The 13,734-nt window shown below is 37.3% G+C and overlaps 1 protein-coding gene across 3 annotated transcripts in view; it reads right to left on the bottom strand.

Annotated features, from left to right (window-relative positions):
- The window catches only part of Snx7 (sorting nexin 7), a 113,993-nt gene that overhangs the window by 68,017 nt on the left and 32,242 nt on the right, over positions 1 to 13,734 (bottom strand). For all 3 annotated transcript variants that reach the window (XM_052730654.1, XM_052730655.1, XM_052730656.1), the window contains exons 6-7: positions 11,750 to 11,949; positions 7,628 to 7,714 (exon numbers count right to left, since the gene is read on the bottom strand). In XM_052730654.1, the coding sequence (XP_052586614.1) occupies positions 7,628 to 7,714; positions 11,750 to 11,949 (287 nt within the window). The remainder of the gene's footprint in view (positions 1 to 7,627; positions 7,715 to 11,749; positions 11,950 to 13,734) is intronic.

Consider the following 13,734-nt stretch of genomic DNA (forward strand, 5'->3'; position numbering starts at 1 on the left):
TGGCCTCTGAAGCACCTACCCACACATACATAAATGAAAATCTTTTTCACGAAGACAATAGTGCAAAAGAAATTAAGCATGGAAATAAGACTAGATAAAGTTGACCTTGTAGCCATGCCACCTGTAAAGGAAACATGTGCCAGACAGCAGTAGATCCAAATGGATGGATCGCCATTCTGGCAACCAATATAACACATGGGTTGAGAAGAGTTCAGGTGGTAAAGTCAAGAAGTGAGAAAACTGAAGACACCACTCGAAAGACAGGAAGCCCAATTGCCGCTGCCATGAGGAAATGAAAACTTTCTCATGGGTCCTCAGGAAAAGGATAAAATGCTCAGTGTTGCCAATGCTAAGCAGAGGCAAAATTGTGACACACCTTCAAATGGCCTTTATTGTACACTGATGACATAAGACCAAAAGTGGCTTAGCTAAAACAATATCCACACCCCCAAGCACAACGTCTGAATAGTCTGCCTAAATCCAGATGCATGAAAATAGTCATTACACTGCCCTTCCACTGGCTAGTGTGCCTAGCTGGAAACTGAGGAAATATAGTTTAGTACTTTGAAGTCTTCCTCCTTCCCTTAAAAAAAAAAATCAATTAAACCATTGGTGCTGGGCAAATGTTGTATCACTGAGCATTGTGTTGTATCACTTCAGGCCCCTTCTCTCTCTATTCTTTTGGAACACTATGAAACTCTAACAAGCAAATATGTAGCTACCACTCTCCACGTTTTGATGCAGAAGAATGAAAAGCACAATGCACACACACAAAAAAAGTTCTTCCAATATGTTTTCCAGTTTACAAGCCAACTTAGGCTCAGTATTAGGCTAAAGGTTTTAATAAGACGGCTTGAGAGGACTCTAGGAAGATACTCTTCACTCACATCCCTGGTAGCTGAGGAAAATTCAAGTGAGTGTAAGAAACTTGCCCCAAACTACAAAGTCAGTCCATGACCGCTGCCAGAAAATGCTATGTTCTCGACCAACACATGCAATCCTAGGACTAGAATTAAGACCTTAGCTTAAAACCCATTTTAGGGATTTCTGTATCAGAAGTGCTAGAAGCACAAAGATAAATGGCTAAGAAGAAAACACCCATGTAGCAATTCCAGACTCAACAGCCTCCTGTTTGTGGACAACTTTCATTATCCTTCATCAAATATTCATTAGTGTTTTCTCTAAAACTGTCTTTTACAAGTTTCTATAAATAGGATATATAATTTACTACAAGTCAAGCCAATGAACTGTTGAATGAGAGTCTAGCAAAAGAATATTGAAAGGAAAGGAATTCATGGCATCTCCTAGCACATTCTTCTGGGGGAGGGCTGATGAGGACCTCTTTATTACAGCATCACTCTCTGCCATCCATATCCCCACTCAGCTATGTATATGTGAATCAAGACGCTGCTACCCTATTTGTATAGGAGGAGTTACACTTAATAGTTTTTATTTTGATCTAGAATTCTTACTATTCTGTTTACTATTCTTACTATTACTTTGTGATGAGCCCTAGTTTTTCATGTCTCTGAACCATGGGATGCATGGTAGCTGGAATAAATCAATTCTGGAAGTCACATCCCCACTCTGTGATTATATAATTGATCATTTAATTTCTTTTTATAATACTGACCCCAAATCCTAGAAGAAAGTTTATGGGATACCATTTAGGAGAAACTGACAAAAATAAATATACAAGGAGAAAATCTCCTGCCCTCAAAGCAGACAGTCATATGTTTTGTGATTATGTGAGCATATGTACATGTTGCATGTAGATCTGTTGAGAAATACACCAATAAGAGAACAGACAAAAAGAGAGGAAATAAGGCTGGGAATATGGCTCAGTATATAAGGCTATTCCCCACCCAAGTGTGAAGAGCAGAGTTCAGAACCCACCATCCACATGAATGCTGGGGGATGGGATAGAGTGGCAGCCTACTTATAATGCCAGCAGTAGGAAGACAGAGATGGGTGATCTTGAAAGCAAGCTGGTTAGCTAGAATGGCAAGTTATAGGTTCAGTAAGAGACTCTGCCTTAGTATAGAAGGTAAAGATGAATCACAAAAAACACCCATCATCAAGCTCCTTTCTCTACACACATGGGAACATACATATATACATACAGTACATCCATACTATACAGATACACACACACACACATGCACACAAAGAGAGAGGAAAACGTGCATGCACATCAATATTAGGAATAAGGCATATAGAAAATAGTAACAATTGGATGGTTAGAGAGGAGAGGTGAGCCAGCAAATACCAAAAAGGTGCAGCTTTTCTTGCTCCTGTCAGGGTAACAGCTTACTACATTAATATTCTTATCTCCTTGGCTTCCTAGCATCAGAGAGAAGGCAATCTTTCTCTGTGCAGATTTAGCACACCACTAAGAACATTTGGAAATTAATAACCACCATTTGAGGATGAGAGTAAAACATTGTTTCAAAAATAGCAAGTCATACAGATCAAGTACCAGCCTGAATTAATTTGGTATCTGCTTGGAGCTACTGAAAATGGCTATATGCAAATTCATATTATAATGATCTTATGAAAATGTATTTTTTTTGCTCACATAAATATAGTACTAAACAGCTATGGCATTATATCTAGATCCAAATTTCAGTCTATGCACATATTGCTAAATGTCAAATGTATTCATATTCATTTATATCCGAATGCTGCATTGAGTGAAAAACCATAAATCATTCATTCCAAAATAAAAATAAAAATAAAAAAGATATGCAGCCATATTTAGCACCACAGATGAACTTTATTTATTTTACAGTTAGGTGGGGAAGTGAATAAGCATTTTCAAACAGAAGCTCTGACTGAAAACTTAACCAAACTGCAAAGTACATTAGCTTCCACACATCTTCGCTCTCATATCAGTCGTTCTTACCCTCTCATTCTTTTACTATCAATGTGAAGTCTCTACTTCCTTGAAGACATTCTCCGTTAGAGTACATAACACAGCCCAGAGCATCCCAAAATGTTCTACCTATATTCACATTCATGATTCTCTATCCAACTGTTTGAATAGATGTCTCCTAAATGGAAAACTGGTCGAATGCTGAATGGCCCTAATTAGATTTGTTTATTTCGCTCACCCATTGAATTACCTGCCAGAAGTCAAGTTATATAAATTTCCTTTCTTCCTTCTCACTAGTTATTCATTCTTTGACTGTCCCATTATCATTGACCTCTTAATGGTGGAATATGTCAAAGCCAAGGCCAGGATTTCTTTCTTCACTAGTTTCTCTCCCTTTAGTGACCTCAGCTAATCCTAGGGTTTCGAATGCCAGCCTTTGCTATCAATCTTTAAATGCTATCTCAATACTACCTCTAGCTGTACCCCTCCCCTTCCCCATGGGGCTTCTGGTTCTCTGTATAAGTCACTACTAAATGTATCCACTTTGATACCGATACACATATCAATTTTACACATCCAAATCTGATTTCTTCATATTCCCCCTTACATTCACTTTTCCCAGAGCCTTCCCCTTCCCAATTCATGTAAATTACTTCCTTCCATTCACTCAGCTCCCAAATTGCAGAATCTTTCTTAACTTCCATAATCTTCTCACTGTGTACAATCCACCAACTAACAAAGAGGTCTCCCTACCAAAGATACTCCAAATATGATTCACTCTACTTTTTCTTCACATCACCAAGAATAATTTTTAAGTGAGTAATTACTTGGTTTTTCCCCCCCACCTTCTAACATGTAAGATTCATGAGGACCTATCTTCTTGACCTTCCTTCTTGTTCTTCTCCTGCCTGGAACAGGCATTCCCACAGGAGGTACTTAACAAAATTTGGTCAGAATTTTGTTGAATATCTCTGCTCAAAATGATACCGTATTGTGATTTAAAGTGGTACATTTCTAAGTTTCTTCTTCTTTACTTATTTTATTTCTCAGTGTTGAGAGCCATCATTTGCCTGTCGCCAGCTAGAAATGACCAGGTTAGTGCAGCCTCTCATCCTACCTGTTCTTCACCTACCTGTCTCCCATTAACCCTGCTCTGCAATCCACTGTTACCTCTTCAGTTCAAGATCTCACTACATTTACACTGCCCAAAATATGGAGTTTCCTTTCTTTATCTGATGAGAAAGGCTCCCTGCCCAACTGCTTCCATCCTCCTGTTAGCTACACTCACTCAGTTCTCTGGACCCTTCACTCCACACAACCATCTAGATTCCCAACTTGGCATGCTTTTTGAACTTATACCACTTTTAATAATATCCATTTTGCATAATGTATTCTCCCTACATGTCAATGAGCAATGTATTTGTCATTATACAGGACCTAACACAAATACCACTTCTCCATAGCATCAAAACAATAGCAGCTAACAACTATTATGTGTGTGTGTGTGTGTGTGTGTGTGTGTGTGTGTGTGTGTGTGTGTGTGCTATAATGTAAGCAACTTACTAGCATTGTATCATTCAATATTTAAACAAGGCTATTACAAAAGTGCTAATAAATTCTGCAAAAAAAAATGGTGTAAAGAGAAGCTAAAAGAAGTTAGAAAATTTGTCCTCTAAGATTTGTTTGTAAGTCTAATTCCAAAGCATAAATAACAAACCCCTCAATAAACAGCTGACTTGACTTTGAAATGAGCATTCTGCCTTTAGGAAGCACAGGTCATTTTGAAACCATTCATTTGCTGCTTTGAGATAGGAAGTCCAAACCACAAACTCTAAAAAGCAGCCACTTTACAATAAGCTGGGTAGTAGGTTCAAGAATTCACTATCAAACACAGTCTTAGATTGTATAAAAACTTGCCTGTGGTGGGTATATCTAAGTGAGGAGTAAACGTGGCCATAGTGCCATTATTAGTTAGCCCCAATATACAGTTACAAGTAATGTAAAAAGACTAGAGCCTTGTATTACATATCACCCAACCCAGTTAAAGGTCACCTGATGTATTCAGCTGACCTCTGCGTGATACTCTGCTGCTGTCTTTCTATGCAGTCATTTTTATCCTTCTAATTTTTGAATACTTGGTAGCAGCTTCATTTCATCTAGCATCTCATTACAAGTTGCTTATTGTTGCTTATTGGCTTTGCATGTGGCATCCTGCCCTGAAGTGGGTTTGATAAAGCCTCTGAAGGCAGTCTCAGGAGGTCTCCATAGAAATGGCCCCAGGGCCGTCTCCAAAGTGGTCCTGTCTCAGTTGCCATGGTAAACAACCAGGCAGATTGCTATATTCAGTTCGCTGCCAGGGTCGCCATGGTGACTGCAAAGGCCTGCTCCTTCGAAGGACCTCACAAGGGCAGGTTTCCATGGTGACACCCATCCGGCATATTTCCAAGCAGCATCTTTTTGGTTGTCCAGTGACCAATCATCACAGATTCATTTGTGGGTGATTCTGGGAGGTTGCTAACAATGCATCATGGCACATGGGGATTTTAGTTTGTATAAAACGCATGACTGTGGTTGGACATATCTATGTGATGAGCGAAAGGACATGTAAACACAATATTTGCAAATGTAAATGGGAAACTTTACAAATCATTAAACTAGACAGATCTGTATTGATAGTAATAAAGTAAAATTTTAAAACCTGTCAATGAATAGACATCAATTAAAAAAAAACTTGTAATGCTTCCACTAAATACAACTGCTTCAAACCTTAACTTCAAATGTTATAGGACATAATGGAATAGTTAAATTTTAAAATTTTCCCAATTTTATAACAACTATGAGGGAATTAAATACAGTGGGCATCAAATACACACACAAATAAATAAATTAATTAAACAACTTAAATTAAAAGAAAATCATAATGTAGGAGGGAGGGCCATCCTGAACAAATGCTGCCTTTGTAAATCATGTTATTATTTTCTGAAAATTTTAAAGTCTATAGTATTTACTCAAGCAGAAAATTTTGTCGAAGCACTAGTCTTAATGGTTGTTAAAATAAATTAACAAATAGAAAAAAAATCCTAATTTTCAAATGATATTATTTTTTCCCTTCCAGTAGACTCTAAAGAGAATAACATAGACACAAATACAAACCTGTAGGGAAAAGGTTAATTTTATGTTTATTTCCTTTTTCCTTCATCATGATGTAAAGACAAATCTATCTAACTCTTCCTTTGATCACTAAGCTCCTCCATTTGTGCATTTCCCATCATCCTCTTTGATGGATTCCTCTCTCCAGCTCTGTCCCCTGTAGTCCACCAGTCTCCACTTACACACCACCCAGACAACAGTTTCAGTTTGGAAACTCTATATAGAATCAAGAAATAGGACTAAAGTTCCTAGTCAGATTTTAATGATGTGTCAGTGTTTTTCAAACTGGGTTTGTAAAGATCTCTAGATTTTAGACTTTAGTAAGTTCTTGTGGATCAGAGCAGTCACCAAGATTTTTATTCTTTCACTAAATATCTAGTGAGTGACTAGCATAGTCTTCCTAGTACAAGGCTGGTAATACTCAGTGAACAAACCACCAATTCTTGCCCTTAAAGTGTTTCCATCATGGACATGGAGAGCTGGAGAGGAGGCAAAGCAGGGGAGGAGTTTGGGAGGACATAGGAGATGTTGAAGGAAATAGGAAATAAAATTTTATGTTATAAAATAATTAAAGCAAGACGAAGGGATCAAACCCACTACCAGGTCAGGTTGAGGATGGTACAATATTACAGTTTCACAGGGGGTTTCAAGGATTCCCTCACCACCAATTTGACCATGTATACTCAACACCTATTCAGTGCCAATCTAAGCATTTGTTTAAACTATAAAGGTATTCTTCATGGAACATCCAATATAAGTTCATGTAGATAAGTCAGATCCCCTTTGTATGTTTTCACTGTGAAGCAGTATGGACCACTACAGACAACAGCACCCACTCAAACACTACTGTGTTGAAACACAAACTACTGTGTGAAACAGCAAAGACTTAGGCAAACTCTCCCAAGTCTTCCTCAGTCATGAAGGTACAAATCGGAATTCTACTCTGGTAATAATGTGCTGAAAATATTCACATGCAACAAAATATAAATATTAAAATGCTGTGAACACAATGACGTAATGTCAGAAATTCAATTACTATAGAGTACTCCAGCAAAAAAAGAAAGAAAGAAAGAAAGAAAGAAAGAAAGAAAGAAAGAAAGAAAGAAAGAAAGAAAGAAAGAAAGAAAATGGACAGGTAGTATGAAAAAACGTTGATCAAAACTGAATATTGGTAATGAGGTTTCCCCATGATGGCAAAACAAAGGAATTCGTCACCATGTACAATTTCACAAGTGAAATTTCCCATATTATAAAGGAAGGGATTAAACTTAAAACAGGAATTAATTTGCCAAGACACTTTTAAAGTGTCCATTTTTTTTCCCACTGAGTACTGAACTGAAATGCTGTTAAGTACTTTTTACACCTTTTGAAAATATAGTTCTGTATTTCCTTACAGCCCAAGTCAATGTAAGTCACAAAGGCAGGAAAATATGACTGCTAAGCTTGAAAACTTACAGAACAGTATGTTAGCAATTTTTAGAAGAACCTTGAGTATTATTTGTTGAATACGTAGAAGCAACCACGCAACAAAGCTCTACATCCTTGATTCAGTTTTTAGACAGTGACTTCTAAATGATTCTATCAATAAATTTAAAAACATACCAGATCAGCATCGGCTTTTTTGTAGGTCAAAGCTTCAACTTTGGAATCCAGTTCTGTTTGTATCTGATCTCTTCTTTTCATAACACCCTTCATATCAAAAGAAAAGTATAAATCAAGTTGGGGTTTGCTATAATAATCTTTGCCCATAACAACTATTTATATTTTAGAATATAAATAATTATGGGGAATATATTTCTTATGTAATCAGTCATTTGAGTCTACAATATTTTTATAGAGTAGTTTTCCTTACTCTTTAAAATCTTAACTGTAATGAAGTATTTAAAATTATTTTATAAATGTTTTATTAGGTTTCCCAATGCACATTTTATCAGTTTAAGCATTACATGCAAGCTGAATATTTGATGGCAAATTCTTCAAAGAGGCCAGAGACCAGAACAAATAAGCAATAAAGGTCAATGAGAGCAACCAAAACACATGTTCTATCATATACTGGTGCATCTGAGGGGACACCTGGGTCACTAACCTGGAAATATCTATAATCATTGGAGTATCTCATTTGACCCAAAAAGGACAGTTAATCAAACCACCAGTTACAGCACAAATCAAACAGCTGGAACACGCATTCACATCTTAACAATTTCACTGTAGCTCAAAATGTATAAATATTCATCCATTAGCCAAGCTTTGATGAGAAATCATGGCTTCTTCGGTTAACTGATAGCCCAGTCTTGACTTCTTGAATAATTATAACTTCATGTTTCAATGTTCTTAAACTTAAAACACCCTTGCAAATCAATGGAAATGTAGGACCCATCTACATCTTTAATATATTTTCCCTGTCTTTCACATTGCCTTTCCTTAGGGAACTCAATTTTCTCACAAGTCTTAGACTTCAACGTCATAGGCATGAGGACTTGTTCCTTGTAGTCATCTTTCCCTGGGCTTAACAATGTAAATTAAGAGAATATAAAAATTGATTCTGGGTAAGTGAACAACTCCACCAGTGACAGACGAGGTGTAGTACATGACAGACATTCTACAGAGAGAAGCATCTAGACTTGGTAAGGTGCATGGAAGTCAAATAACACGGCTCTGAAGCATTTCAATGAGAACTAGGAGACACTGGGTTAAATATGTGTCCAGAGGCATATTGGATCAGGCTTCTCCCTGAGTAGAATTAACTCTCTCTGATAATTTATGGGCAGTTAATGCTGCTAGAGTTAAGGGGCTCATGAGGCCCCATTTGTCTATGAGGATCTATAGGTGGTTAATAGTTGCTAGAAAAAGGAGAGAAATTTTCTTTTGTGCTGTTACCACAATTAAGTTGCTCATGTTCCCATAACCACCACCTCTTGTTCTAGTAAGTAACCCACTGAAATTTAGTGGGTCAAATCAATCAGTCAATCAGTCACCCAACTAAGCAACCAATAAGCAAGGCATGAAAGTAGAAGGTGGGAAGAAAAAGTATCATCTGGAGTGGAAGGGGGACAAGAGAGGGCAATGAGGATGTGAATATGATGAAAATATATGCATGTATGAAGATGTCATAATGAAGCCAATTATGCATAATAAGGATGTGAATATGATAAAAATACATGCATGTATGAAGATTTTATAATGAAGCCAATTATGCAAAATAAAGATATGTTAAATATGACACAAAAATATTTAAAAAGAGATTAACATTTTTCTTAATTTCAACAAAAACAACAGAAAACTCAAACTAATTATCACAAATGCCTTTATAAAATTTACTTTGCTTAATGTCAAGATCCCTCTGTGGAGGTTTGAATAGGTATGCCCCCCTCCCCAAAGTCTCATATGTTTGAATGCTTTGTCCATAGGGAGTGGCACTATTAGGAGGTGTGGCCTTGCGGAGCAGGTGTGGCCTTGTTGGAGGAAGTGTGTCACTGTGGAGGTAGGGTGTGTGGTCTTATAAGCTCAAGTTGGGCCAATGGGACACAGACTTCTGCTGCCCACAGATCAAGATGTAGAACTCACAGCTCCTTCACCAGCCCTATATCTGCCTGCATAAAGCTATGTACTTCTATGATGATAATGGTCTAAACCTCTGAAACTGTATGCTACACCCAATTAAATGTTTTCCTTTATAAGAGGTGCATGATCATGGAGAACCTCTACAGCAATAGAAACCCTAAGACACCTTCTTTTTCCTCTAACCCAAATGATTTGTACTATAATTAAGTCCCACATACTTAAGGTCTGCTTCTGTACTGTGCTTCACATTCATAAATAGATTTTAAATATAAATATATACTTTATAAGATTACACAATTTTAACCATTATTTTCATCAAGATACTACTATTGATTATTTTAACACAGATGAAAAGATCTCAACATAAAACAGAAGCAAAAATGTACGATAAAAACTACTGATTATTTCATAGGTGACTATAAAATAATTCAACCATTGAGGAGTTATATAATAATTCTATTCTATCGGCTATTATGATTTATCAGAATTTTAATTACACAAGAATTTGCTTTTATGATTTCTATCTTGACTTAACATGGTGATAGATAAATACTACCTAAGTGATGTAAAGAAACGGACAAATCAGATTTACCTGAAGAATAATGAAGAGATGAATAATAAGAAAAAACCAAGAGCAGGAGCCGAGGAAATGGAAGGAGAGGAAGAGGAGGAAGAAGAGACTTCTCAGAGATTCTCTGATAAGCAAGGACTAACTGCTTATGGAAGACTTCCCAGAATACAGGTAAGATCAAAGTCTGAAAAGTTCACACAAGATCTCATGACTCTTTCAAAGAAAACCTAAACATGATAAACAAGAGAAATAACTCATGTTTAAAAGGCTATGTTACCTTTTCTTATCAAGATAGAAACAATTTTTTAAAAAGATTCCTAGAAATCAAGGGTGTCTAACATCAGAAATCAGTCATGGTCTTGACTGTGAACTGCTGTGGAGTATTATTTTAAGAAGTGTTACATTCATTTATGCTATGTGATATTTGTTTAATGATTCAAAGATGTGTTGCATTTGATAAACTCTGTGAAACTGTGTTATTTTGCCTGCCTAAAATACCTGATTGGTCTAATAAAGAGCTGAACAGCCAATAGCTATGCAGAGGAGGGATAGGTGGGGCTGCCAGCCAGAGAGAATAAAGAGAAGGAGAAAAAGATAAGAGGGAGCAGTGAGAAAAGGAGGAGAGGAGGATGCTGGGGGCCAGCCACCCAGCTACCCAGCCAGACATAGAATAGAAGGACAGAAAAGATATACAGAAATAGAGAAAGGTAAACACCCAGAGACAAAAAGTAGACAGGATAATTTAAGTAAAGCTGGCTAGAAATAAGCCAAGCTAGGGCCAGGTATTCATAAGAAAGAATAAGTTTCCATGTGATTATTTGGAAGTTGGGTGGTAGGCCCCTCAAAGAGTAAAGAGGAAAAAAAAATACAATCAACAGAAGGGCTACACTGGAATATACACTTATATCCCTCACTGTTATCCTCCATCTTCTCCCTAAAACACTAGACACCAGAAGGAGCTCACTTTACTGTACAACATACTGAGAACACAGGGTAATACAGGACAAAAACACTGGCACTACAGACAGCATTACCAAATGCAAGTATCTGGAGTCTTAAGTTGAACTGAGGAAGAAGAATGTAAAATGTGGATATAAAGAACAAAAGGCTTTTCAAATGGTAGAAGAGAACACTTTAACTTGAAAGATTTCATTTCAGAAGCTGCCTGAAGGCAAAGCAGCTATCAAGACCCCACTCAATCACTTTCTACATAAAATATACATAATACATTTTAAATATATTTTAAAATCATAAATGATACAGGAGAGTAATTCTCAAGGAGATAAATCTATAAAGCATACAAAACAAATGTTTTAAGGTAAAGCACTTAAATGTTAGAAGACTGGTCCTTAAGGAAATCTTGATCAAGGATGCTTTGGATTGACGACAATCATACAAATTGTTGGTGTTGCTACTGAGTATTCCGATCTCTGCCTACATGGTCTTCCAGCCATTGATTCATGGATGTAGTGAACAGATATCTCTTGGGTATCTACCTATCAACTATCCCACTAGGACAGGAAAGAGTGGTAGAAACACAGAGATAGAATCAAGTAGAGAACAGCAGAGAGACTCTTGTTAGAGGGACTTACCATTAGCATCTCACTGTAAAGCACATACTCATGGACAACAGGGAGCAAGGCCTCGGACAGGCCAGACATCCGCTTCTCGGTGGCCTTACAGCACTGGTCAATGCAGCTGGCAATGTCTTTCAATGTGTCAACCAGGTCTTCTTCTGATGCTGACCACAGAACATGAATGGGGCCATATTCTTTCATTTCATCAAAATAATCTAAAACAAAAAGTGACAGCCAGTTTATATTTTTTTATATTTATTTTTATTTGTATTCATTTGGTTGACTGTGTAAGTAGATGCTACATGTGCACAGGTACCCAGAGAGACCAGAAGAGAGTGCTGGGACCCCTGGGGCTAGATTTGCAGGCTGTTGTGAGCCTATAGCCTCTGTTAGAGTAGTAAGCACTCTTAAATGCTTAGCCATCTCTCCGGCCCCTATAACTGCCTTTCAAAATTCCTATATAATAGATAATATGACGGGACTTTGTCTCATTCTATACAAGTTCTCACACTTGGATATAAGCAAATGCTTATATAATCATTCATTAACTAACCAATTGTCCTAGAATGGACAAGACAGTTTTTGAAGTGCTACTGTCTAGGTATAAAAAAAATTAGATGTCCTTTTCACTGTTCAGCCTTGGAGAAATATATCATACAACCACCATAGCTATTATAAACTTCCTCTTATCATAAAATTATATCTAAGTATATCAGAGCCAAGAGGTCCTAAACAAAATCTTTCTTCCTTTCTTTTAACTATATACAGTCTTCAACAGTAATCACGACCCACTAGCCTAAGCAAAACTGCAGGGCTCCTTCCTATACTCTGGAGGAATTCCCATAAACACAATATTCTCTATATCTAACCTTCTTTCCTCCCAGTATAATTCGCTGAAATCTATTCTGCCACCTGAAGCTACTACCAGCACATTTTGTTTTTCTATGATCAAGTGAACTCAAGAAGTTTTAAAGCACTAGAGATGTGCGTGAGCTCATGAGCATAAAGATTTTCCTCTAACTTCTCCTTAACTTCTCTTTTCTGAGTCTAGGTTCATCTTTGTTAAAGAGTAACAGCACTAAAACAGAAAACAAAAATGTCAACAGTTCTGTTCTTGGTGTGTGTGCTCATCGGTGGTTATTGTTAGGCAGCTGTTTTTACTACTGAGCCTTCTTAAAGTTACACAGCATTCAAACCACACCTCTATGCCAACATTTAGTAAGTTCCCCTGGAATTCAACTAGTAATATATGTAGCAAGTATACTGTGAGGTCTGGGGCAGGTACAGCTGTAACCCCTTCTTTAGTCCACAGCAGAGAAACAAGACAATACGTGGTCAATAGAATTCTGCCAAATAAATTGGGAAGCAGAAAAGAAAAGGACACCAATCTTTTTTTTTTTTTTAAGTGCTGAATGAAAAACATCCAAAGAGAGACTGCTGGTTACTGCCCTCAAATGTTTCCTGATGTGGGTATGAATGAATGCACTGCACAGCTTAGACTCTGAAATTCCTAAAGGACTCTCAATCAATTTGCGTGCAATCTTGTCCTCCAGGTCTGTTAAGCAGGCTTCATATCTTCTCTTCTTTTTTAAATTAATGTTTTTCATACAGTATGGTTTGATCAAGTTTTCCCCTCTCTTAATCCCTCCTGATCTTAAATAGTGAGAAGTCTCCAGTATGGGCCAGAAACATTCGTTCTGAAAACAAGAGCTCCACTTTAGAAAGCCTGTCAGGATTGAGCTGCCTTCACAAAGAGTCAAGTCTACTAAACGACCTCTTTGCCAGCAAGTTCAAAGCTTGTGGAGGCCCTTATGGCTCTCATGGGGCAGCAGTCTCCATAATATGCTTCAAGTTCTACATTAGGGTTGCTGATTCAAACAGACCTTGGTAAGCACTTAAAGACTGAGCCATGTCCCCAGTTTCTGAAAATTTTTCAATAGATGGCAGGGCATGAGCCATGATTTCTAAGTAAAATCCTAACAGTGTCACCACACCACACT

The sequence above is a fragment of the Peromyscus californicus genome, unplaced genomic scaffold, assembly GCF_007827085.1.
Source record: "Peromyscus californicus insignis strain IS unplaced genomic scaffold, ASM782708v3 Scaffold_9__1_contigs__length_137607984, whole genome shotgun sequence".
NCBI classification, from domain to species: Eukaryota; Metazoa; Chordata; class Mammalia; order Rodentia; family Cricetidae; genus Peromyscus; species Peromyscus californicus.